The sequence below is a fragment of the Phoca vitulina genome, unplaced genomic scaffold, assembly GCF_004348235.1.
Source record: "Phoca vitulina isolate PV1807 unplaced genomic scaffold, GSC_HSeal_1.0 scaffold58, whole genome shotgun sequence".
NCBI lineage: Eukaryota > Metazoa > Chordata > Mammalia > Carnivora > Phocidae > Phoca > Phoca vitulina.
Window position 1 is genome coordinate 8,922,387 of NW_022589761.1, and position 25,237 is coordinate 8,947,623.

General features: G+C 61.9%; 1 protein-coding gene across 3 annotated transcripts in view; it reads left to right on the top strand.

Annotated features, from left to right (window-relative positions):
* The window catches only part of PAK4 (p21 (RAC1) activated kinase 4), a 42,782-nt gene extending 18,800 nt beyond the window's left edge, over positions 1 to 23,982 (top strand). The window contains exons 1-10 of one of the 3 annotated variants that reach the window (XM_032390577.1): positions 4,938 to 5,083; positions 13,197 to 13,270; positions 14,451 to 14,709; positions 17,505 to 17,963; positions 18,199 to 18,642; positions 19,976 to 20,109; positions 20,311 to 20,437; positions 21,510 to 21,635; positions 22,410 to 22,544; positions 22,985 to 23,982. In XM_032390577.1, the coding sequence (XP_032246468.1) occupies positions 14,506 to 14,709; positions 17,505 to 17,963; positions 18,199 to 18,642; positions 19,976 to 20,109; positions 20,311 to 20,437; positions 21,510 to 21,635; positions 22,410 to 22,544; positions 22,985 to 23,140 (1,785 nt within the window). In that variant the 5' untranslated portion in view covers positions 4,938 to 5,083; positions 13,197 to 13,270; positions 14,451 to 14,505 and the 3' untranslated portion in view covers positions 23,141 to 23,982. Of the gene's footprint in view, positions 1 to 4,937; positions 5,084 to 13,196; positions 13,271 to 14,450; positions 14,710 to 17,504; positions 17,964 to 18,198; positions 18,643 to 19,975; positions 20,110 to 20,310; positions 20,438 to 21,509; positions 21,636 to 22,409; positions 22,545 to 22,984 lie in introns of those variants that run through there. The other 2 variants (XM_032390576.1, XM_032390578.1) reach the window with 2 other exon arrangements.
* The last annotated feature ends 1,255 nt before the right edge of the window (positions 23,983 to 25,237 follow it).

Genomic DNA, 25,237 nt, shown 5'->3' on the forward strand with positions numbered 1-25,237 from the left:
ACAGAAATGAATGGGCTTTTGAAAAAACTCTACAATATGGCTGGACCTTGAAAACGTTACGCCTGGTGAAACGACAGAGGAGAAATGTTTGTAAGCCCCCACTTATATGAGATGACCTAGAATAGGCAAATTCACAGAGATGGGAGAATAGAGGTTGGGGGCGGGGCTGGGAGGCAGGAGGGAATGGGGAGCCATTGTTCAGTGTCTGCAGGGTCTTTGTTGGGGAGGATGAAAAAGTCCTGGGTGTAGACGGTGATGTTCACGAGACTGTGGCCATCTTTGATGCCACTGAATTATGCGCTTACAAATGGTCTAAATGATAAATGTTATGTATGTTTTACCACAAAGAAGAAAAATCAGTGTTTAAAAACCAGTGTGTGTATTTGTGGGGGTCTGTCCGTGGGCCCTCTCTCCTGCTCGCTGACCCGCGTGTTTATCCACACTGAGTACTGTGGCCATGTGGGTGGGCCTTCACATGGGGGGGGCACCTCCCCCTTCTTCTGTTGCTGAACTTAGCTATTCTAGGGCCCGGGGGCCTGTCATTTTTGGAGTCCCTCGCAAGCTCCTTCGTGTGGCAGGTGGCTCTGTGGTTTACCCAGTTTCAGGGTCACCCCCGGCACCTGCCTCGTCCTCAGCCCCCATATCTGATTCATCGACAGGTGTTGCTTTTTCTTGGTAGACATAGCTCCGGTCTGTCCCCGTCTCTCTCTGTGTCCCGCCATCCCGGCTGCCTTCATCGGTTGCCTGGAGCAGTGCCGCCTCTTGTCACTTGTCCCCACACCCACTCAAGCCACCGTGGTCTCGTGCTCCGCAGACAGGGCGGCCAGAGTTGTACCTTCCAAGTGCGGGCCTGTCCCCAGCACCTCGGCTGGCTCCCGCCCTCTCTGGCCTGGCTCCCCCACACCCTGGTCCCTGCAGCCAGCCCTTCTCAGCTGGGATTTCACAGTTCATTTGTGTGACGCTTGGCTAGAGGCCCCACCAGGCAGGGACCGTGCTGCATCCCCACCCCAGCCCTGGTGGCACACGGTGGCCGCACATCGGATTTCTGTGGACAGAATCCCTGACGGGGGAGGAGGTTGCATGCTGCGGCACCCATGGCCTGAGGAAATGAGCCCGGAGAGGCAGGGAGAGGCTGGGGGTCCCTGGGGAGGAGGTGGCTTTAGCTGTGCGGGCCCTGGTAGGGTTTCAGCAGGAGAGGGACATAAACTGGATTTTACAGAGGTCTCCCTGGCCCTGGGGGAAACTAGGCTTTGTGGAGACACTTGGCAGGCAAGGAATTCTGATGGCTTCTAGAAGGATGAAAGGATGTGTCTTCTAAGAAAATGCAAATGGAAAGTAGGCTCAGAGGGGCCGGACTCCACCTGTCTGACTGGCCAGGAGCAAGGGGAGCTTGCCTGCCGACAGCCTGGGCAGGGAGGCTGAGGGGCTGGGGGGGGGGGGGGCGCGGGCAGCCCTCACTTGGGCAGCTGGGTGGTCATGATCCTGGCCCGGCAAGGCCACTTCTGGGCCTGTGGCCCACCCGTGAGGTGACATCGGTACCCGGGTATCGCTGCCACCCCTGTTTGTGAGAGCAAGAGGCCCGAAAGCACCTACCTGGCCCCGTGCGGACCAACTCAAGGCACAGCCGCCCTTCCCCGCCGCTGCTAAAGCAGCATGGCCGCGCCTTGCACGGGTGTGGGCTTGGAAAATCACTAAGACGTAGGTATTTTTTTCTTTGTCTTTAACATCGTAAATTTAAATTGTTCGTGCACACGGTGCCAAGCGTATGAAGCATGAATGTGTAGCATAACCAGTTACTGTAGAGAGAAAACCCATGTAGCCTCCCCCCAGGTGAAGAAGGAGGGGGTGCCCCCCCCCCCCCGAGAAGCCCCCCTCAGGCCCTCTCTTCCCCAGAGGCAGCCCCTCCCCTGACTCCGGAGGGGCCTGCTGCCTTGCGTTTCCCTTGGGTTTTGCCTGCTCTGTACGTAGCCCCAAACAGCAGGTTTCATTTCGTCTAGCTTTGAGCCTTTTCTAAACAAAGTAGTAAGAGGTATTGTTTGACGTTTTGCTTCTTCGTTTTTGGTATTCGTGCCCCTGTATATTCTCACTGTCGTGCACCACCCCGTGGGGCCAGGAGGTCCCAGATCGTCATCTGTGTCCCTGCGGACAAGCGCTTGGGTTGGTTCCAGTCTCTCTAGCTGATTCAGACTGAGCTGCAAAAACCTCCCCACGCGTGTCCCTGAGGCCAGCGGGCCCGGATCTGCTCAGCTACATACCCAGGAGAGCGCATTCTAGGTCCCGAGGGAGTGTGCCTGGGAGAGCATCCACGAGGTCCCCGGGGTGTGCCTTCCCCTCCGCTGGAGGCTGCCAGGCTCCTCCCGGTGCCACCAGTGCAGGCGAGCCAAGGAATGTTTTTGAGAGAAGCAAGGTCAGAATGGTGTGCGCGGTGTGCTGCCATTTATGTTTTTAAAAAAGGTGTGCAAGCGCGTATGTGCACACGCACACACGTGTGGGCTCTCTCAGAAAGGAAAGAAAGGACACTCTACTAGAGGTTGCCTCCGGGGCTGAGCTTGGGCCACTGGGGAGGGTGCTGTCCTGTCACTGTTTACCCTGTGGGGCCATTGGCTTTTGAACCATGTGCCCGGATCCTAGGATCCTATGGAGACAGACTGAAGGAAAGGAAAGAAAGGGGATGGAGCCCAGATGTGGCAGACTGTTAATAGTTGAGAACCCGAGTGACGAACTTTACATGGGTTTATTGGTTCGGTCTCTATTTGGGGGTATGTTTACGAAGTTTTTTTATAACAGTCTGTTCAGTGCGAGATGATCCTAGAGCAACCTCTCCTCGCTCCCGAAGCCCGGCCTGGGGAGCACTCCTTGCTTGTTTCCACTGTGACTTCTGGGGAGAGGGTACTCCCTCTTCCTCCCCACCCCTCCCCACCCCTCCCCTTGGGACCTGGTTTCCCTTGGCTGGCCAAAACTGCCCAATCCTGACTGCCTCCCCAGCCAGAGCCCAAACCTGCCTGTCCGGTTTGGGAAGGTCTGGGAAGGTCTGGGCGCCCACCCACTTGGCTCCTCTCTGGGTGGCCACCTGACAGGTGCTCCACCCCATAGAGGAGGGAGTGGCCTGGGAGCTGGGACTTCTGGGGTCTCCTAGACCTGCCCTGCTGTAGCCCCAGGCCCAGCCTAGGTCCCACTGCAAGCCCCTGGCTGGGTGGGCAGGTGGTAGGCAGGAGGAGGATGTCCAGGACCTTGGGATTTCCAGGACCTTGGTTGGAGCCGGTGTACCCTCCCAGGTCCCAGTGACAAAGTCCTCTGGGAGTTGGCTGCAGTGGGAGCAGTCTTGGTAGAGGTGCCAGAGCAGGGGGTGGGAAGGACACAGGCGTCTCTATCCACCTGCCTGCCTGGGCCACTTGCTCACTGTTCTCACGGGCTCACCGTCGACTGGGCGCCGGTCCTGGGTCACCTGTGAGAACCCGAGAACCTGGTCCCTGCCGTTCACAGGACCCCCCGGTTGGGGAACATCCCTACTCAGATATCAGCCCCTTGAAACGGGGAGTTTCGTCTAGTTCACTGCTGAATTGTCAGGGCCTCCAGCAGGCCCGCCTGGCAGGTGCTAGGAGCTCAGGGAATGTGTGACCAATGAGGGGAGACGGACATCTGGAGGGGTCAGCCCTGACATGGAGCCTAGAGGAGGTACCAGACCCAGCCTGGTGTCAGGGAGGGCTTCCTGGAGGAGAAGACGCCTGAGGGAGACCCTGAAGGTGACTAGTGATGAAGCAGGCAGCCCCTCCCTGCCCCCCACGTCCCCTGTCAGGGGGAAGACAGACAGATAAGCACAAAAGAAACAAATTTCACCCAGGGAGCTCTGACCTAGGCCCTGGAAGACTTTGCTGAGGAAGTAAGATCTGGAGGGGAAGGGAGGTGTGAGGCAGAGGTGGGGCGGGGTGTGCACACCCCTCCAAGAGTCCCCCTGTCTGAGCATCTTTTTCCTCTGTCTGGAATGGGGGTTCTGGGCAAGCTAGCCTCATGCTCAGAGCAGCTGCCTGGGAAGCCTGGTGCCCAACCCCCTTGCTGGGTGCCTTGGGCAAGTCTCTCAACCTCTCTGGGCCTCAGTTTCCTCCATTGTAAAATGAACCTGAAGAAATACCTATCCCTTCAGGGCCTTGGTGGGGAAATGACTTAATGTGTGTCGATGCTAAGAGCAGGGCCTGGCTCAGGGTAAGTTCTCTGCGGAGTTGGGCCCCTCACTTTCAGGTTATTTGCATCCTGGCATGGCTGGGAAGACGAAGCCAGCAGGGTGTGCAGGGGCCCCAGCCCCCCCCCACCTTTCTCCCTCCCTGTTTCCACCATTCACACCCACCAGCCCCACTTCCACACCTAGAGATGGCTATGTCCGGGGTCCACTCTGACCTGCCCCACGTCTAATGAGAGAATGGGGTGGAGCAGGAGAGGCCCCCTTCGTGCACCCTCTCGGTGTTCTTGCTAGAATCACCGGGTTGGGGGGTGGGGGGGCCAATACGGCAAGCTCCAGATCTCCAGCCACCCCACTGCATCAGAGAGCCCACCCATCACTGTCCCTCTGTCCAGCCCCCCGGCCCGGGCTGTCGTTTCAAACCTGGCTGCCCTGCCAGCCGCTCTCAGCCACTTAGCCCAGTGCGGTGTGGTCTCTGCTTCCCTGGCTCCTGGCGCCACGCCTGGCACGGGGGTGTGCGGGTGGGGGGGGGGGCGCGGATCCTGTTGAAGCAAGGGCTGGGGCTTGCGTCCCCTGCTCCTGTGTCCCTGACCAGCCCTTCCCTCTGCTGGGGCAGTGGGTGACCCAGTGGCCCAGGCTTTCCAGGCTCGGCCCCTCCTTCCCTCCGTTCCGCCCTCCGCCCTCCATGGACCAGAGCCACAGGCAGCTCAACTCCTGCCAGGGCAGGGCCTCGGCACCACCCACCGCCAGGGAGGCCGGGGTGTGGAGCCAGCCAGCTCTCCTCGGTGGGCGCCGCATCCAGGGCCGGAGGAAGGCCCTTAATCCGCATCCCTGCTCTGCCCGCTGGAAGCCTGTCTGCTGCCCTCTCCCACTGAGGGTGGCCCGGGACAGAGGAAGAGGATGGTGGAGGTGAGCGGACCCTGGCCTCGGGCAGACAGGGAGGAGAGGGGAGGAGAGGGGAGGACTGCCCAGGGCATGGGAGGGCAGTCCTGCCGCCCACACGGAGGAGCCACCGAGCCAGTGTCAGCGCGTGCTCGGGGGACCACCCCTTTCTCGGGGCCAGGGGCGAGGTCGCCGCGTTTCCGTGTGTCTGGAGGCAGGTGTCTGTCTGCTGGTGCTTACCACGCGCCTCCGCACAGGTCCCTGAGCGCCTCCGGGGGAGCTCAGTCCTGGGGTCTGGTCCACAGGGGGGTAGTTTGGAGGGGCTGTGCCTCACTGGGTCACCCTGGATGACCCTGGAGTTGACGGTGGGCCTGCCTGGGTCTGTTGTGGGGTCTCATTTCCTCCTGTGTGTGGATCTAGGGTTGTGTGGGTCTTGTGGCCTAACTCCGTGTCTGGCGGAGTGTACCTGGGTATGTGTACGGGGTCCTTTCTAGGTAAGTCAGGCGGTTAGGGAGCATCTGGGATTGGGTATATGCACGCGTGTGCCCGTGTTTTGAGGTGGTGGCAGCTCTGTATTGTGTATATTGTTGGTATGTGTTGCGGGTCTCTTTCGGGAGTCCGTGCATCTCTGGGGGTGTGTGGGTCTTTATACCTTTTGTGGAGGGGGTCCTGGGCCCACGGCTTCTTCAGGGACCCAGCTGTGGGCTGCCCGATTGTTCCGGCCTTTCCGTTCCAAGAGGTTCCTCCGAGCCAGGCCCGTCTTTCTGACTGCTTCCCCTGCATTGTCCCACTGAGGCCACGAAGCTCGGGCAGGCTCTCCTGGGGCTTGTATCCCACAGGCGGGGACTAGGGCTCGGGGGGGGGGGGGGGTGTCCTGTCCTGTGCCAAGGCCCCTGTAGGGCGCCGTGGGGCGGCTTCACATGCTTCAGCATCGAGGGCTCCTGTGTGTGTGTGTGTGTGTGTGTGTGTGTGTGTGTGAGAGAGAGAGAGAGAGAGAGAGAGAGAGAGAGCGCGCGCGCGTGCGAGCGAGCAGGAAGTTGTGCGGCAGGGGACGACTGGAGTGAGGGGGGTGCCCTGGGAGGGCTCTGGAGCCTCTTTCCTGCCTGTTAGCCCCTCCCCCCTTCCTGCCCTGCCTCAGGGGAAGAATGAATGAAGTCTGATCTGATTTTCCTGGTCCCTGGGGGCTCGCCCACACTCTCAGGTTTGTTGTGGCATCTATCCCCACCCTGGGCACCCCTGGGGGGTGACGGATGCCAACAGTGCCCTTTGTGTCTGTGCCCTGTTGGGCCTGGCCAGGTGGGGAGGGGGCACCTGAGCCTGGGGACTGCCAGAGGAGCCGCCCGGCCTCCCTGGGGGCTCGGAGCACCAGCCTGGCTGGGCCCAGGAAATACCTTCTCTTCATTCAGCCACACTGTCTCAGCTGCGCCCCACCTGTGTTGGGCAGGGCTGGGGACACAGGGTGGCTGAGATGGCCCGGGGCGCCACCCTCTCGGGGAGGAGGGGCTCCCAGTGCAGACAGCGCAGCCCGTTCTGCTCCCCGATCCGGGCCCTGGAGAAAGTAAGACAGCAGAGGCAGGGAGGCTGGACCCTTGGCCGGGAGAGGAGTGTTCCTTCCCTCGGGCATTCAGCAGCAGCAGCAACGTCAGTGGTAATGCCAGAGGGGTGGCCTGTAGCGAGGACCCACTTGGTGGCAGGCACCGTCTCTCTGCTGAGTCCTTGCCCTGGCACGGTCTGTGCAAAGGCCCGGTGCCGGGGGATGGCGCTGCATTTGGCCGGAACATGGAGAGCAGGGCTGCTCCTCACGCCCCAGACTGCCGACACCAGCTGCTTCCCAAGGCCAGGGTGACCCGTAGATCTCTGTCATCCTATGGGATTTCATGCATTATGGGGACCAGTGGATTTCCGGTGGCATCTCTCGCCGTGGGACTTGCCTCTTGCCTGTAGCCAAAACGGGCCATCACGTCCTCACATTTCCAGCCGAGGCAGCGTGGCCGGGGTGGGCCTCCCTGGGGTGAGGTGGGCCCGGGGCTAGGATCACTGGGGGCACCTCTCCTGGCGTTTGGAACATCGGCCAGCTTATTCACAAATAGCCAGATTTGGTCTCTAAAGACTCGGACCAGTTCCTGCTCGGGCATGAAGGTCCGACCTCCAGGCAGTGTGGGACAGGCACTGGGGACTCCTGTCTGCCCTCCGCCCCCACCTCCCTTGCCCCCACCTCCCCCACCTCCTCCTCAGGGTCCAGACGTCTCACTTGGCCGTGCCGTCATTCATTTGTTCCACAAATACGTGACGAGTGCCTACTGCTCTAGATGCCAAGGATACAGCAAGAATGAGCCAAGCGCCCCCCCCGCCCCCCCCCGCTCTCAGGGAGCCTCTTTTGGGGGCAGGGGAGCAGAGGGGGTCAGTAGTCTGCATGTGGATGATGTCAGGTGGTAATAAATACCACGGAGAAGCATAAACCGGGGGTGCAGATTTTGTCAGGGATCAAGAAAGTCCCCTCTAATGAGGTTTTCTTTTTTAAAGATTTTTATTTATTTATTTGAGAGAGGGAGAGCACAGAGAGAGGAAAAGCAAGCTCCCAGCCAAGCAAGGAGCCCGACGCAGGGCTTGATCCCAGGACCCTGAGATCATGACCTGAGCCAAAGGGAGACGCTTAGCCGACTGAGCCACCCAGGCGGCCCTCTAGTGAGGTTTTATTTGCACAAAGACCCGAATATCAGGAAAGGGTGAGCCACGCAGCTCTGGGCAGAGGGAAGAGTAGGTGCAAAGGCCCTGAGGCTGGAACAAGTGTGAGGCGTCCAAGACAAAAATGTAGGAGGCCGGCGCAGTTGCAGTGAAGAGAGGGGAAAGGATGAGGTCCCGAGGTTGGCAGAGTCCAGCAGGGCAGGGCCTTGGTGGGTGACAGTGGGGAACTTTATCCAAGTGGGAAGCCCTGGGAGAGCTGTTTGTTTAACGTTGCTTCTGGTTCCCGCCTAAGCAAGGCAGCCTTTCTGAACTTGGTTCTGGTCATTGACAGGACCGTTGTCTTGGCCCTTGTTCTTGTCCCATAAGCTTCTGGGGTCCTTCATGTGGAGCATAGGCCTTGGCCGGAGCCAGGGCTGCCGGGAAGCAGGAGGCGGAGGGGGCAGCGACAAGGCCTTCTTTGTGGGTCAGCGTGGGCACTTTGGTGACCTGGTGCTGGGCAGCCCTGGGCAGTGACTTCCCCTCTCTGGGCCTCGGTGTTTGGTTTGGGAAACAGGAAGGAAGAGGATTCTCCCCGCACCCACTCCCCCACCCCTGTCGGGAGGGCTCAGGGTGGCCTGGTCTGTGCGCCCGGCCCCTCCATCTGCTCAGGCACCAAAAAGGAACGGCCTGCCCTAGGTGCTGGGATCGAGCCGTAACCAACTGAAACATTGTTCCTGCCTGCGCCGAGCCACTGACTTCGCGGGAAACAGTAGGCACACTCATCACCGGGTAATGCGTTAGGTGATGCAAAGGGCCGGGAGAGCGTAGACCTGCCGAGCCAGGCACTGGGGATGCGGTGATGGGCAAGACCGGACCCGGCCCCCGCCCCCGTGGCGTGCTTGCTGCGGCTGGTACGGAAAATAGTGTCAGTCCTCAGCAAGTCCTGTCATCTTGGCCGTTAAAGCGTGCCCAGAGCCTGCCCGCTTCTCCTGCCCACCCCTGGGCCGTCACGTCCTCTACCTCCCTGGGCTCCACGTGGCCACAGGGAGCCTGTGGACGCCTGAGTCAGGCCACGTCCCTCCCCTGCTTGGAGTCCTTGTGTGGCTCCACCTCACTCTGGGGAAAGGACAGAGTTGTCCCCGTGGCCCACAAGTCCCTATGCGATCTGCCCCCCCCACCCCCACGACTTGGCCTCCTCTGCTGTGACCACATCAAGCATGTCCCCACCTGGGGACATTTGCCCTGACTCTTCCCTGCTGCCGGGTGTCCACGTGGTTCCCTCGCCCCTCCCCCCCCGGGGTCCCTGCTCAAGGGTCACCTTCCCAGCCAGGCCCTCCCCGACCACTTCACTGAAACCTTCCAGCCTCCCCAGCCCCTCAGCACTGTCTTGATCCTTGCTTTGTGTATGTCCTCAGCATTTATCCTCTGACTTACTAGATATTCTTCTGATTTAGCTCATTTATCAACTGTCTCCTTTCCCCTAGAACGTGAGCTCTGTCCACAGGGCTGGGATGCTTCTGGCCATTCTGACCACCGCTAGGAGTCCCAGCCCTGGCCTGGCAGAAATCAGCCCTCAGTAGCCACGGACTGTGGGCAGGTGCGTGAGTGTGAGGGGGTCCTTTGGGAGTAGAGTAGGTGCTTGCCAAGGAAGGGGCTCAGGCACGTGTCAGGCCCAAAGCTCGTGGTGGCATCTGGGGTCAAGGTCCCTGGGGATTCCTTGGAGGAACTAGGCTCAGGACAGGGGGGCTGGGGGAGAGATGTGGACTGGGGAGGGTGGGGGGCTCTACAGGTGGGCACGCGAGAGCTGAGCGAAGGTGTGGAGGTGGGACGGGTGTGAGGGGTTAAGGGAGGCAGTGAGGATTCTGCTGGGGGCCGGAAAAGTAGGCTGGACTCCCCCTCCTTTGTCAGAACACAGCCGGGGGCGACTGGGTAAACTGAGGTGGGAAGGGGCTTCCCAGAGCTAGTAGGTAAAAGTCTTGGCGGGGGGCGCCTGGGTGGCTCAGTCGGTTAAGCGTCTGCCTTCGGCGCAGGTCATGATCCCAGGGTCCTGGGATGGAGTCCTGTGTCGGGGTCCTTGCTTGGCAGGGAGCCTGCTTCTCCCTCTCCCTCCTGCTTGTGCGCTGTCTCGCTATCTCGCTTTCTCTCTCTTTCTCAAATAAATAATATCTTCAAAAAATAAATAAGTCAGTCTTGGTAGAAGGTTGAGTGGGAGGCAGCGGTGGCAGCCCCAAGTGCAGGCTGGGGACACTCAGCCTTCCTTCATGGTCCTCTTCCTGATTTAGGGTTTCATTTTGGAGACCGTGATCGTGATCGTGGCACATCCCCTGCTCTTTCCCTGGGCCCCTGGGTTCCCTCTCGGTCAGCTCCCCAAACTGCAGGGGAGCAACTTGATTCAGAGCCTGGGGGGGAGGGAAGGGGATGGGAGGGAAGGAGTTTTTCACACGCATGCACGCGCGTTTGCACACACACGCGCACACGCACACACACTCCCTGGATGGCTTTGTCACACAAATGGATCTTGCTCTACCACCAGAGCTGATTTCCTTGGTGGGGGGAGTTAGGGGTGGGGTGGGGTGGGTGGGTATCATTTTCTTCCCATGAAAGCTCAGAGGGTGGAACCAGCGAATGCAGGGGTGACTAGAAACTTGGAAGCTTTGGCAAGGACAGGCTGGAAACTGCCTGTCCCACATGTCGAATAATTCAAAAGCCTTTTTTTCATTGCAATGAACATTTGAGAGTAGGATGCAAAATGTGCCTGCGTTCGTGGGATCAGATGCTGGACTTCAGAGGCATCTGTGGCCTGGCTGGTGGCCGGTGGCCACCGTTCCCTCTGTCTGAGGTTGCTGCTTCACCCTCTCCTGGAGTTTCCCAAGGACCGCCTCGGCAGAATCACAGGTGTCTGAGCAGGGGTGTAGCGTAGCGGGTAGAGCTGAGTCAGTTCATTCACCAGAGGTTCCTTGAGTGCCTAGTGTGGGCTGGGCTGTGTTGTAGACATTGGGGTACAGCGGGGAGCAAGGCGGATGACATGCAAAGGGAAAGGCGTAGAGGGGGACAGGACAGGAGCAGGGCTATTTGAGGACGGATGTGCATAGAGGGAAGGAGGGAGGGAGCCATATGCAGATCAGTGAGAATGAAGTTCCAGCAGGTGGGGTGACCGCCGGCGCAAAGGCCCTGAGGTGGGGACATGTCTAGGGTTTGAAGAGCAGCAAGGAGGCCCATGTGGCTGGGGCAGAACGAGCAAGGGGGCAGAAGTGACAGGCAGATAGTATGGGCCACAGGGACAGGTCTCAGGGGCCAGCAGAAGGTTTAAGGAGTTCGATGTTGTAGTGGATCCACCTGTCTTCTGCTTGGTAGCCTGAGCAAGAGATTTCACCTTTGTGGTCCTCAGTTTCCACATCTGTAAGATGGGAATGAGAAACGTGCTCCCCCCAGGTCGTCAAGGGAGTCCATGAGCTGAGCATCTGCATCTGGGCAGGGTTGTGGGGTCCAGGGTGGTGGTGGGGATGTCAGTACTGGGGCTGAGCCTCAGAAGGGCACGTTCGGTGGTGGGGACTGGCGTGTGGCCGTCTTTGCCCCTGCAGATTGTCTTGCCAAAGGGGGACAGGAACCCCCACTCTCTGCTGCCTCCCACTACCCTTGGGGGGCTGGGACAGGTCAGATAGGAGGTGGGGACCCTCAGCCCCAGGAGAGGTTGGGGCAGGACCAGAAGGGCAGGATGTGACTCCGCTCAGAACCCCAGGAAGCACGTTCTGCCATTATCCTCTTTAACAGTTAGAGGGGGAAACTGAGGCACAGGGTGGCTGAGCCGCGGGCCCCCGGCTGCACGGTGAGCTGCCAAGGTGGCTTGGCTCCCAAGTACAGAAGGTGAGGTGGCCCAGGGCACAGCAGCCAGACTCCTAGGTTCCAAGCTCGCTGGGGAGCCCCCGCACTCCCCCCCCTTGCCCACCGCGGCGCTCCTGGCACCGGCCCGTAGCTTTGTCGCAGCAGCTCCTCCGCCTTCCCTTCTGTGGCCCCCATAAGGTCAGGAGCCTGGGGACTCCGGGGGGGGGGGGGGGCTGGGAGCTGCCCCAGGGTGGAGCTGAGGCCTGCTCACTATAAACACGGTCAGTTCCTGTTTGTCCCTCCCTCCGTGCGGTGCCCAGAGGGAAGGGGTGGCCCCAGGCAAATATCCGGAGGTGTGTCCCTCCATCCCCTTCCCCTGCAGGGTCACACGCACTCGGGGCAGGACACACGGGGCGCTGGGTGCAGTGTGCAGAGGCGGCTTGGGGTTTACAGGGGTGAGGGCTTTGAGGAAACAGTCTGCCTCCCGCCCACCCCTTCTTGGTGCTGAGCTCCTCCCACCACAGGGCCCGCCCCTCCCTCTCCTGGGTTTAGTGAGGGGTCACGTGGCTCATCCTGCTCCCGGGAGTGACTTGGTGCCTCAGGCTGTGGGCTGCTGGGTGGAGGATGGGTAGGGCCGAGTGAGAGAGGCCAAGGTGAGGGGTGAGGCCGGGCCTGGGGCCAGGTGGGGGCACCTCTGGGAACACAGCGAGGAGGTGGAGGCGAAGCTCTGGGGTGACAGTGGGGAGGATGGGGGAAGGTCCGGCTGTGGGGACAAGGCGAGGACCGGTGCTAGAAAGGCAGACGACTGAGGGCAGAGAGGCTGGGGAGCCAGAGCGGGGTGGGTGGGGGCCGGGGATGGAAGTCGAGGCGGGAGGGATGGGCAGCATTCAGCAGGCTGGAATGGGGGAAGACATTAAAGGGGGCAGAGAAGGGGCAGGGGTAAAGGGGCCTCCATCCTGGCCAAGGCTGTCACACCCCACATCCAGGCAGCCAGGGGCCCCGGAGCAACAGGGAGACTGGACCTGCTAGGGGGCAGCCCTGGCCAGACCTGGCTCTGGCCAACTGCTGCCCAGGAGGCCCCGACCAGTTGAGACAGGTTGTCTGCTGGGTCCCCACCCCCTCCCAACTGGGCTCTGCTACCAAACCGGTTCTCCTAGATGGCTGCCCACTGATGGTCCTACCTCTGGGCTAGGGGTGTCTGCCTCTTCTCCTGACCTCACAGAGCCGCTCCCGCTGGAAAGGAACAGGGAGGGAGGAGAGCCCGGGGCTGGAGGGCAGCATCCCAGACATGCTGGAGAGCGTCCTCAGTAGGTCACAAGACTTCACTATGCTTGGGGCCGACCCTGTGCTGGGCACCGTGCCAGGCTCTGGGGAGCCAGCGTGAAGCAGACAAAGATCCCAGCCCGGTGCCTTTCCCCTCATCCTCTGGGTCTCAGCTCACACAGCCTGTCTTCTGGGAAGCCTGCCCTGACCCCCACCCTACCATCCCTCAGACTGGGTCTGGTCCTCCCTGACCCCAGCCCCGACCACCCTGGGCTGTCGGCGATCTCGGTCACCACTGTGTCTCGAGCATCAGCCAGCACAGGGCTGGGCACGGCGGAGTGAGTTATTAGCGAATGAACGCATGCGTGAATATTTTCTTCCCATTTTCCAGATGAGTCACTCGAGGCCCCAAGAGGAGACGTCACCTGCCCGAGGGCACTTCTAGCACAGCTAGCATCAAACCAGGTCTGTGGGACTCCGGGGCCCAGGTGGGGGGCGGCCCCGGGGCCCCTGCGCCCTCAGACACTGCTGGGAGTACTCCTGATCGTCAGAGCCACAGACGTGGACAAGGGCCCTCACTCCCTGCCCTGCTCTGCTCCTGTTAACTCAGTTAATCCTCAGAGCAGCCCTGTGAGGGCGAGAGAGGTTACGTCACTCGTCCCCGGTCCCACAGAGTAAGTGGCAGAGAGAGATTTGTGCTCTGGCCATTTGACTTCCCTTCCCCTCAGCGCCCTGGTCTCCCTGTGGGACACCCCACAGCGCAGCTCCCCTGCGGCCCCTTTGGTTTTAAAACTGGCTTTCATTGAGCATTTACATGGTGCCTGGTACCCTCCGGAGTATCCACCTGGAGACCACAGACCCTAAAGATGGGGGTTGTTTTGTCTGTTAGTATCTGCTACACGGTGGAACTTTCCCCTTGTGAACTTGGTGAGGAACTCCCTTCTCGGAGCCTCAGTCTCTTCGTCTATAAAGTGGGAGTGTTGCAGTGAGGCTCCCAGGGGCCATGCATAGGACAGGGACTATGGAAGCAATTGTTGAACAATTGCTCGGTCACTGAGCACGGGCTACAGGCCAGGCACCGTGCTGGGGCTGGGGTAGGACACGGGCACACTGCGCAGATGAGACCTGGCCTTTGGTGCTGATAATCTAGGGGTGGGGGTGGGGGGGGGTATAGACACCCAACTGGTAAACACAAGAATGAACAGCAGAATTTTCCAGAAGTTAAACGTGCCGTGAAGCTTTGTGACAGAAGGCTAGTGGTGCACCTCCTTCACTTGGGGTGGTCAGGAAAAGGATTCACCAACAACTCTGAGACCCGAAGGAAGGGAAGAAGGGAGCCATGTGTGGATACTGGGGAAGAGGGTTCTACGAGGAGGGAACAGCCAGTGCAAAGGCACTGAGGTTTGAAAACCAGTGTGAGTGAAGGGGACACGAGAGCAGAGAGGTGACAGGGGCGCGTCGTGGGGGAGGGGCCACAGGGAGGACTCGGCTGAGGGTTCTGAGCTGGGGATGGTGTTCACGGGGTCCCTCGGGCTGCCTGTGGAGGACGGGAGACCAAGGAGGAGACGAGGAGGGACAGGACCAGGGCAGGGCCCGAGGAGCCGAGAGAAATGGGTGGGTTCTAGTGAGCGGCCCCCTCCCGCAGGCCTGCTGATAGGAGCCCAAGTCTGCGCCCTCGTGGTGCTGAGAGCCTCAGCACCATGTTTGGGAAGAAGAAGAAGCGGGTCGAGATCTCCGCGCCCTCCAACTTTGAGCACCGCGTGCACACGGGCTTCGACCAGCACGAGCAGAAGTTCACGGGGCTGCCCCGCCAGTGGCAGAGCCTGATCGAGGAGTCGGCTCGCCGGCCCAAGCCCCTCGTGGACCCCGCCTGCATCACCTCCATCCAGCCCGGGGCCCCCAAGGTATGCTGGCGCCTACCACTGCCTCTCCAGCCCCACTCCGACCCCACACAGCGCCCCCAGCCCTTAACCCAGCGCTTGACCCTGGGGCCAACACCTCCTTGCTGACTGCCAGACAGACACCCCAACCCTCTACCCTAATCTTCGCCCCCAGTGCTGACCTTTCACTCCTCCACCCACCGATCCCTCCCCGTACCTCTCAACACTGACTCCGACCTTGACCCCTGCAGCAGCCCTCCACCCCAGCCTCCAAGTCGTCCTCCTCTCCCTGGGCTCCGTGCGTCCCCAATACCAAAAACTTGTACTTGAGCAAGGGGACAGACCCCCATGGTCAGGGCTGGGCTGGGGGCACCCAGAGGAGCTGCTGACCAGGCCCCTGGAGTCTGGGCCAGCTTTGTGGAGGAGGGGACACCTGAGCTGAGCCCCGAGGACTGAGGAGGAGTCCCTGTGGCAGATGGAGAGGAGGCGGGGCTTTTAGCTGAGGAAACAGTCCATGGGAAGCCTTGGAGGCTTTTTGGTTTGGGGGGTGGTTTTCCTGCCATCTCGAGCAAAAGGGTGGCATTGGGATTTGACCCACGCTCTGTTTCCACGGCCCAGGCTCTTAACCCCTTGCCCGTCTGCACGGTCCCGGCGCCCGGTGGCAGGGCGTGAGCCCGCCCAGCCTGGGAAGCCAGCCTCAGAGCCTGGACTTCACCCCAAGGGCAGCGGGAACCAGGAAGGGCCGGGGGCCAGGGGCACGCAGCCAGGGTTGTTCTGGGGCTGGCGATGGGTGTGCCGGTCAGCAGGCCCCGCGCCTGGGGGCAGGCCCGCGGCTGGCTCGTCCTCTCCCGAGGCCGCCCTCCGGGATCAGCACAGTGGGCGCCGGCGCTCACCGGGTCGGCCTCCATCCGCGGCCCGCCGAGGTGTCCGTGTGTCTCACGCAGGCCTTTGGAGTACTTTGAATTCTGCCACTGCTTGAAACAGCAGAGACTTCACATCCAAAACTGTATTTCTGGCTTCTGCTGACTAATCCGCAGGGGCTGAGGGGGTGGCGGCCTCCGCGGGACGGGGCGCTGGCTCCTCTGGGCCCCCACCCCGCCCGCCTCGGTCCCATCCCCCGGCTGGCCCCAGGGCTGCTATGGCCTCACTAGGGGACCGGGGACCCCTGAAAATCTAGCCCCTGCTCGGCTTGCCAGCTGTAAGCCCTGCTTGGGGCTGTGTCTGCCAGGAGGGGGCACCTTGTCCTGATTCACACGAAGGTGCCACAGGGGCTAGCAATGTCTTGGGCCCCTATGGGGGCCCCTGTGTTTGCCACCCTTGGCCGGGACTCTCCCCTTAGCTGGGTCTTCCCAGGCCCTTCCCCAGACTTCTCGGCCTCTTATTCCAGCACGAGGGTCTGAGCAGGTGGTTCCCTTGCTTCACTGGGCACCCGGGCTAGGAGGCAGCCAGGCCCCAGAGAGGCAGGGGGGTGGGGGGGAGACCGGGGCAGGCCCACAGGGGCACTGCGGCCTGGAGGTGGGTTTTGTGCACAGTAGAGGCAGTTCTGGCTTGAGGATGTGTGGCAGCCCTGGGCCCACGTCCCTGCAGGCCAGTGAGTGAGAGCGAGGGACGGGGCTGCATATTCTGCTCCCCGCAGCCTCCTCGCAGCCCGCCTCCCTCCCTCACCGGCTCAGCCAGTGTTTCTTGAGCACTCTCTGCATACATACCAGACACTGTTCTAGGTGCTGAGATGTAGCAAGAGCAGAAGAACAGGGAAATACAATAGCTGCCTTCGTGAACGTTGCACGGGGCGCAGGCGATGGTCAGCTTACGTGTGCTTCACGGCAGCTGGTTTCCAGTGCTCCAGAGAAAGAGAAGGCAGAGAGGGGGACTAGGGAGTGTTAGGGGCTGGCATTTAGACTCTGGGTGGTCAACTAGAGCTTCCCTCTGAGAAGCTGAGTTCGGGCAAAGGCCTGAAAGAGGAAAGGCGGGAAGGAGCTGTGGGCATACTTGGGGAAGATGTTCTAGGAAGGCCGAACAGCCAGTGCAAAGGTCCTGAGGTGGGCATGTGCCTGGTATGTTGGAGGAGCAGTGAGGAAGCCTGTGTAGGAGCCTGGAGCTGAGTAGGGGGCCGGGGGATCCCTGGGGGCCTTGACTCAGTACTCGAGGGAGGAGGTGGCTGTGACTTGGATCAGGGTGGTAGACTTGGCAGGTGAAGCTTGGGTGGACTCAGGACACGTGTTACATCCACCAGGCCCCGTGGGAATTCACATTTGCCACCGCTGCTCCTGGACTTCGGGCCCTGTCCTTTCTAACTCTCCCCGTACTTCACCCTCGGCTTCCCAGGAAAACAGAGCTTGGGTTTGGGGTTAACCGCCCCGGCGGGGTGCAGGGAAAGAAGTCCAAGCCGTACCCGGGGCCCAGCATCCTGTCATTTGCAGCTCTCCAGGGCTGATTATGGGGTGGCGTGGGCTCTGTGCTCCTTCCCCTCCTGCCCACAGGGCAGAGAGCTGCGCCCAGCCTGGAGAATAGGAGAAAGACGGGGTGCTCCTCAGGGAGGGGCCAGCCAGCCCAGGGGCCACAGCCTGACCCGTGGGGGGTTACTCCTTCGGCTTTCTTCCTGCGCCGGACTTCTCGGGGGTGTGGGAGGGGCTGCAGGGGCCCCCCTGGTGCCGCCCCCACCTGCCCAGCCCCATCATCACCCCATGGCATCGCTTCATTCCGTCTCTGTCTTGTCTCTGTGTGTGTGTTGTGTTGTCCTGTCCTTGTGTGTCGAATACGCGTCCCGTGTCCTCCTCTTCCTTTCCCGGCCCCCATCCCGCCATTGCCCTGGACCCCAGACCATCGTGAGGGGCAGCAAAGGTGCCAAGGATGGGGCCCTCACGCTGCTGCTCGACGAGTTTGAGAACATGTCGGTGACACGCTCCAACTCCCTGCGGAGAGACAGCCCACCGCCACCTGCCCGTGCCCGCCAGGAAAACGGGATGCCCGCAGAGCCGGCCAGCTCGGCCAGAGGGGCCCCGGAGAAAGCGGGCAGCCAAGGCCGGGGCGCCGGTCGCAGCGAGGCGGGTGGCAGCAGTGGTGACAGGCGGCGGGTGGGGCCAGAGAAGAGGCCCAAGTCTTCCAGGGAGGGCTCAGGGGGACCCCAGGAGTCCTCCCGGGACAAACGCCCCCTCTCTGGGCCTGACGTCGGCACCCCCCAACCCGCCGGTCTGGCCGGTGGGGCCAAAGCGGCAGCTGGTCGGCCCTTTAACACGTACCCGAGGGCCGATACGGACCACCCGGCCCGGGGTGCCCAGGTAACCAATCCCCCTGCCCCAGGACCTTCCACCGCCCTTTTGTCCAAAACGTCCCCCCGCCCCGTTCCCTGCCCACCAGCACCAGCCTGTGCCCAGCCCACTGTCCATCTCCATCCTGACCACCATGTGTCTGTCCCACGGCCAGGGCCCCTGTCCCGCGCAGGGAGCAGAGCTGGGCCCGCCCCCCTGCCCCCCCCGCCCCTCCACTGACAGCTGCCTCTCTTTTCTGTTGCAGGGGGAGTCTCACAGCCTGGCCCCCAACGGGCCATCGGCAGGGGGCCTGGCGGTCCCCCAGTCCTCCTCCTCCCGGCCTCCTGCCCGAGCCCGCGAACCCCCCAGCCCGGGAGTGCTGGGCCCCCATGCCTCTGAGCCCCAGCTGGCTCCTCCAGCCCGCCCCGTCGCTGCCCCCGCCCCCGCCGGGCCCCCGGCCCCCGGGCCCCCCGGGCCCCGCTCGCCACAGCGGGAGCCGCAGCGAGTGTCGCACGAGCAGTTCCGGGCTGCCTTGCAGCTGGTGGTGGACCCCGGCGACCCTCGCTCCTATCTGGACAACTTCATCAAGATCGGCGAGGGCTCCACGGGCATCGTGTGCATTGCCACGGTGCGCAGCTCGGGCAGGCTGGTGGCCGTCAAGAAGATGGACCTGCGCAAGCAGCAGAGGCGTGAGCTGCTCTTCAACGAGGTGGGCCGTGGGCACCTGCTGTGCCCTCCCGTGCCCTCCCGTGCCCACCTTCACCCTCGTCCTCATGCCCTCCAGCAGCTGGTTTTGAGGCCCATGCTGGTCCAGGCCCTGTAGGGGTGAGGAAGGGAGAAGGCCATTCAGCGCTGGGGTCCCCGGGGCTGGGTTTGGGCCTGTCTTCTCTCCTTACTCCTCACACCTCCCTGGGGTGTCACCCCCCACCCCCCGCCCCGGTACCCACCACTGCCTCCCCAAAGTCCCAGCTTCAGGCCCCCTCAGCTCCACCCTCGCGTGACTTCTGGGCCCATCACACTCACCGAGTCCCAAACTGGCCCCCAGAGTCTCTCCCCAAGCCCTGCCCCTCCCCTGCTTCCTTGTCGCCCACCCCAGCCCGGTAGCCGCTGTGCAGCCCCATCCTCTCCCGCTCGGCTCCGCCCTGGCTTCCCCTCTTGGGCACCCCCTGGGCATTCCCCACACAGCAGCTAAGGGCTCTTTGGGACATGCAGGCCTGCCACGCTGCCCCCCGCTTTACTGACCCTTGCAGTTCCCCTACCCCACCCCTCTGTGTCCTCAGGATAAACGCCTGGCCTGTGCCAGGCATTTGAGGTCTGGCCCCCATCTAGGTTCTTGGTTGTGTCCAGCCTCTGGTTGGGGTTTTTGGTGGCGTCTGCCAGGGAGTTTGTTACAAAGGCAGACTCCTGGCTCTTTCCCCGGAGGAATCCGTGCTGGGAGCAGCCCCCAGACTCTGATGCAGGAGTCCTGGGATGTCAGGCCTGGAGGTGGTCTAAACTGTGCCTCCTCCTCCCGGTCTCTCAGCTGTCCCCATAACCCATCCTCCGGCCCCCCAATCTCACCATGCTCCAGCTGCACCATGAGCCCTTCAGCGGAACCCCTGCAAGTATCCTGTTCCCAGCTCCCCCAGGCTTTGCCCTGCCAGGCCTTCTTGCCCCTGAATCCATCCCCCCAGCCTGTTATTCTGCCCTTGGCTGGTACCTGCTTGTCCTGCGGCCTCAACCCCGTGCTTAGATGTTCTCTTCCGCGCCCCTCTCCCCACACCAGCCCGGTCAGCAGGGCCATTCAGAGACCAGCTCAGGATAGGGAAAGGGGGGAGCGCACCCCCCACAATGCAGGCATCGGGCCTCAAGCTGCCTTTGGGGTCTCCTGGCTTTGGCACAGGGGAGGGCCGTCCAGGACGAGCCCAGTGAGTGGGAGTGACAGGTGGGCCGGGGCCTGCGGCGCGGCAGGGCCCAGGCCCGGGCAGGAGGGGAGGCAGGAGGCCGGCTGGTGGCCGGGTTCGATGCAGGGGCTGGCGGCGCTGACCCAGCCCGGTGCCCAGGTGGTGATCATGCGGGACTACCAGCACGAGAACGTGGTGGAGATGTACAACAGCTACCTGGTCGGGGATGAGCTCTGGGTGGTCATGGAGTTCTTGGAGGGCGGCGCCCTCACTGACATCGTCACTCACACCAGGTACCGGCAGGCCCCCAGCCCACTGCCTCCCCAGGCTCTCCGGGGCCACCGCGCGTCCCCTCAGACCTCTCCCACGGCAGGGTGGAGTCCCCTCAGACCCTTTGCGGTGGGGGCCGCGTCTCAGGGCCGGGAGGGCGGCATCCCCCTCGGACCCCTGGGCGGGGCCGCGTCTGCCCAGTTGCTGACCCCCAGCCCGCGCAGGATGAACGAGGAGCAGATTGCCGCCGTGTGCCTGGCCGTGCTGCAGGCCCTGTCCGTGCTCCACGCGCAGGGCGTCATCCACCGCGACATCAAGAGCGACTCCATTCTGCTGACCCATGACGGCAGGGTGAGGAGCGGGCTGGCTTGGGCTCCCCCTGCCTCTCCCCAGCTCCCCTCTATCCCTGATCCCCCCTCCCCCCCTGCCCGGTCGGCGGCGGCTTGCTCCTCAGGCAACAGCCCAGAGTCGGGCCCAGTCAGTAGGGGGCCCTGGCTGACGGAGGCTCCGCCTTCCGCACAGGTTGCCAGGAGCTGTAGTCCAGCGCTGGGCTCAGGGAGGCCCGGAGGCATCTGGGTGGCCGGCCTCGGCTCTTCCTCCACTGAAAAACTGTTGCTAGCCGAGCACACGGCGGTGGGCCGTGGATCCCGCTCTTGTATCCCACTCTCCAGACTGAGGCTCTGACTCTGAAGCCCATGGATGAGCCTCCCAGTGCCCAGAACATGCATTTATATTCCAAGAGTGGACGCGATTTTCAGTGGGAGGGGGTCCTTAACTGTCCCCAAATTCTCGTTGGTGATTTGCCTGCCCTCCCCCAGGGAAGTTAAGCCATTCAGTAGAGAGAGGGGTCGGGGTGGGCTCTCTTTCACTGGGAGTCTCAATTGGAGTCCATGAACACCTAAAGCTGTCCACAGATGTGTTTGGGGGACACCTGTGAGCTTGAAATTGTGTGCACGCTGTGTGCATATGTTTCCCAGGGGTGAGAAGATCCGTACGTATCCTCAGGAATCGGAAAGGGGCCCGTGGCTCCCAAGCAGGTGGAAATGCGTGGTTCTGGGCACGTGGTTGCTGGCAGAGTAGGCCACACCTCTCGTACCCTCGGGGACGCAGGGGCCCAGGGCACAGGCTTTGGGAGCCAGCTGGGGTCTCACCCACCCCCCACCCCCACCCCCAGCGCAGCATTTGGAACCTGTGGGACTCAGGCCACTTCCCCCCAGAGACCCCAGGGCAGATCTCTGGGAGGTGACACACCTGAGGGCCCCCTGCTGGGAGGAGATGGAGGACCCAGTGGTCAGGCTCTGACCTCTAGGCGGCCGCGTGGAGCCCCAGCACGTCGGAGGCCAGGGAATTGAGTAGCTGGACACCTCTGCTCCCCCTCCCACCTGCAGCACCTCTGACCCCCACTGCCCGTGCCCCGCTGCAGGTGAAGCTGTCGGACTTCGGGTTCTGCGCCCAGGTGAGCAAGGAGGTACCACGGAGGAAGTCACTGGTCGGCACGCCCTACTGGATGGCCCCCGAGCTCATCTCTCGCCTCCCCTATGGGCCAGAGGTAAGCCAGCGGTGGCCTGCTTGGCCCACTTTGGGCACCGGTTTACACTGTGACTGCTGGAACAGCGGGAGTGCTGGGGGTGGAGTGGGGCTCAGCGTGGGAGATGGGTCACCGGGGATGGTTTTGTGGGAGAGGGGGTAGGCGCGCATGCAAGTATCCATCCCTGATGAGCCCGGCCGGGTGCTGTGACGAAACCCGCCCAAACGGCTTCAGCGAAACACGAAAGCTTTGGGTCCCAAGAACTATGGTGTCAGGGGCGGGTGACAGGCTTCAGGCCCAGGCGTCCCTGTGCTCTGTCCTTCCTCAGCCCTGACTTTGTCCGTGTAGGTCTTCATCCAGGCAGGCGCTCCCCTCGTCGGGGCAGAGCTGGCCGGGCGACTCTGGGACGTCCCCCTGCCTATGAGTGCCAGGGGTTTTCTTCGGTATTTCCCTTAAAGTCTTCGGGTTGGCTCTGATTGGCTCAGCTCAGGTCACGTGCCTGCTCATGACCCAATTACTGTGTCCCAGCGATGGAGATTAGACAACTGGTCACCGAGCCCTCGGGGCTCCCTAGAGCGAGGGAGGGAGGGTGCTGTGTGGGCAGAACCCTTCAGAGGGCTCCCTGGGGGAGGAGCATGTGGGTCTAGCAAGCTGGGTGTCAGAGGGGGTGTTCAGGGCCCGAGGACTCCAGGAGCAAGGACGCAAAGGCAGAACCAGGGGCCACCCCTCCGTGGCTTCCCCCAGCACTGGCCCGTCTGGGCACAGATCAGCCCTCCTGGCCCTTCCCCCCTGCAGGTGGACATCTGGTCTCTGGGGGTGATGGTGATCGAGATGGTGGACGGGGAGCCCCCCTACTTCAACGAGCCACCCCTCAAAGCCATGAAGATGATTCGGGACAACCTGCCACCCCGACTGAAAAACCTGCATAAGGTGGGCCCTGGCCGGCAGGCAGGTGGTGTGAGGGAGGTAACACTTCCTCTGCGTTGGGCTCCCCGGCCCCTCCCCCGCGGGTCCCCTGAGCCCAGTGGTTGTGCTTAGGCCGGCTGGCTGAACACACACAGCAGAGCCAGGCCTGGGAGAGGAGCCTTCCTGGTAGATGAATCACCCGGTGAGAGAAGGGTGCCTCCAGGGCCCAGCCCCTGTTGCCTCCTTGCAAAGCTTTAAAATGGAGAAGAAATGAGCCCTTGGGGTCTTTGGATGTGTTGCTACCCTTGGGGCCAAACTCTAGACACCTGGGCCCTCCTGGCCCCCTCCCTGGGCAGTGAGTGTTGTCAGCCCATTTAACAGAGGAGGAAACTGAGGCCCACTGGCCAGTGAGCATTGGAGTTGGCACTCAGACCTCCCTGTCTCTCTCCCCCACCTCCTGACAGGTGTCACCCTCCCTGAAGGGCTTCCTGGACCGCCTGCTGGTGCGTGACCCGGCCCAGCGGGCCACGGCGGCTGAGCTGCTGAAGCACCCGTTCCTGGCCAAAGCGGGCCCGCCCGCCAGCATCGTACCCCTCATGCGCCAGAACCGCACCAGATGAGGCCCAGTGCCCTGTCCCTGAACCAAAGAAAGAGCCCCTTGGGTCACCTCTGCCCGCCACGGGCCAGTCGGGGGCCGGCCCCCACTCCTCCCTGCCTGGGAGACACTCCATGTGGCACCACCCTCCTTGTGGGGGGTGGGGGAGCGTGCAGGACCCTACTACTGAACTCCAGGTTTGATTTTGTGACTTGTAAAAAAAAAAAAACACAGGGACTTGTGGGAGCAAGTGAGGGTCCCCGGCCTCCCCACCCTCCGGGACAGTCCCTTCCTGTGTCTTCCTGTCTTCCAGGAAGGACAGGCAGCCCCCAATCACTGGAAATAATCTGCAGCGGGGGCTGCTGTGGGTGGAGAGAACACTACAAAAGGCGCGTGTGTGTGTGTGTTGTGTGTGCGTGTGCACACGCGTGTGCATGTGTGCGTGAGTGTGTGCACACACGCCAGTGCAGAAGGTCCAGCTGCTCTGTCCTCCAGCCTGCAAGAGGGTGTCTCTGAGGCCTGCCTGACATACAGCGCAGCCCCCTGGCCCCCCTGAGCCATTGCGGGGGTCGATCATGAATGTCTGAAGAGTGGCCTTTTCCCCAAGTCCTGCATCCCCTTTCTGTGGCTGGCTGGGGAGACAGGGGTCGGGGCTTCCCGCCCATCCCCAGCCTCTGCAGATGACTACTGCACCTGGACAGCCTCCTCTTTTCTAGAAGTCTATTTATATTGTCATTTTATAACACTCTAGCCCCTGTCCTGACCCGGGGACAGATGGGTCTCTGCCCCGTGGGGCGGCACCAGGGACAGAACCACCGCTCGAAGAATCAGGTTCCCGGCCCCTTGGTGCGGCCCCACCCCCCTCCCCTCCCTTCCCTCAAGTTAGTTTTACAATTAAAACGTTTTCTTGTTTTGTGTGTGTGTGTATGTGTGTGTGTGTGGTGTGTAGAGGCCCCTCTCCAGGCCATCTTGGTGTGGGACTGGGGGGAGGGACCTGACGGAGAGAGGGTGGCCTGGTGAACCCCAGGATTCCAGCCCATCTTAGGGCAAGGGCCATGTCTGTGGGGGGTGGGGAGGCCCCAGGTCGAAGCAGCCAGTAAGGCCCCCCTGACGTGGGATCCAGACTCGCCCACCCCCTGGCCTGCAAACACCAGTCCACCAGAGTCCGTGTGCTGCGATGCCCAGTTTGCCAAATCTGAGATTTGCCGGAATCTTGTTTTAAAGGTTGTGTGTCTTGAGCGTGTTGGGTGGGTAGGAATGATCCTTGATGAGCTGGTGTTAGTAAATGGGCCGTTCAGAAAATCTGTCTGTGGGCAGGTGGGCTTTTGAGGACTCGGCTAAGGCGGATGGATCTGGAACAGCCAGCTTTAGGGATACTCCACTGGCCAGAACCCTCCCTCTAAATCGGGGTCCCGGGGTGCCAAGCCTGGGTCTCCACGAAGGGAGAAAGGAATTGGCTGGCATCCATTGGGCAGCGCTGTGTTCTGGCCACTGACCACCCCAGGCTGGTGTGAGCTTGGACTGTGTGCGTCTCCCCCAGTACCCGAGAGGTGGGGGGGGGGGAGCAGCCCCCCTGGGGAGAGCTGCAGCGTGAGCAGTGAACCCCGCCGCCACTGGCCCCAGGGACCTCAGCCTGGCTTGTGGGCAGGAAAAGTGGGGCGATTCTGGCTTGGGCTGTTCTGCTCCCGCCCCGGAGCACGCCTCTCCACAGGCCCCGAGCTCCCCAAGGCTGCAGTAACATGTCTGTGCCCGGGGCTGGCCACGAACAGGCACCCTGTAGATGGGGACTCAGAGGTTTAAACATCCCCAGGGAAGCAGCTGTTGCCATGTTGAATGTGTTGGATGCCTGGGTGGAGTTGTTACATCTCTGGGAAGAACTCTGCCAAAATGGGTATAAGGAGAAACAGAAAACAAGAAAAGACCAAAGTAACATCCCCCCACACACACACCAAAGAAAAAGCTTTGGGCTTGAATGCTTTTACAAATGAGTTCTACCAGACTTTGAAGGATCATGTAATTCCTACCTTGTACAAACTGTTCCAGAAGATAGAGAAACGATAGCAGCCCGACTCATTTTCGGAGGCCGGTACGCCCATGATTCCACAGCCAGCTAAGGACGGTG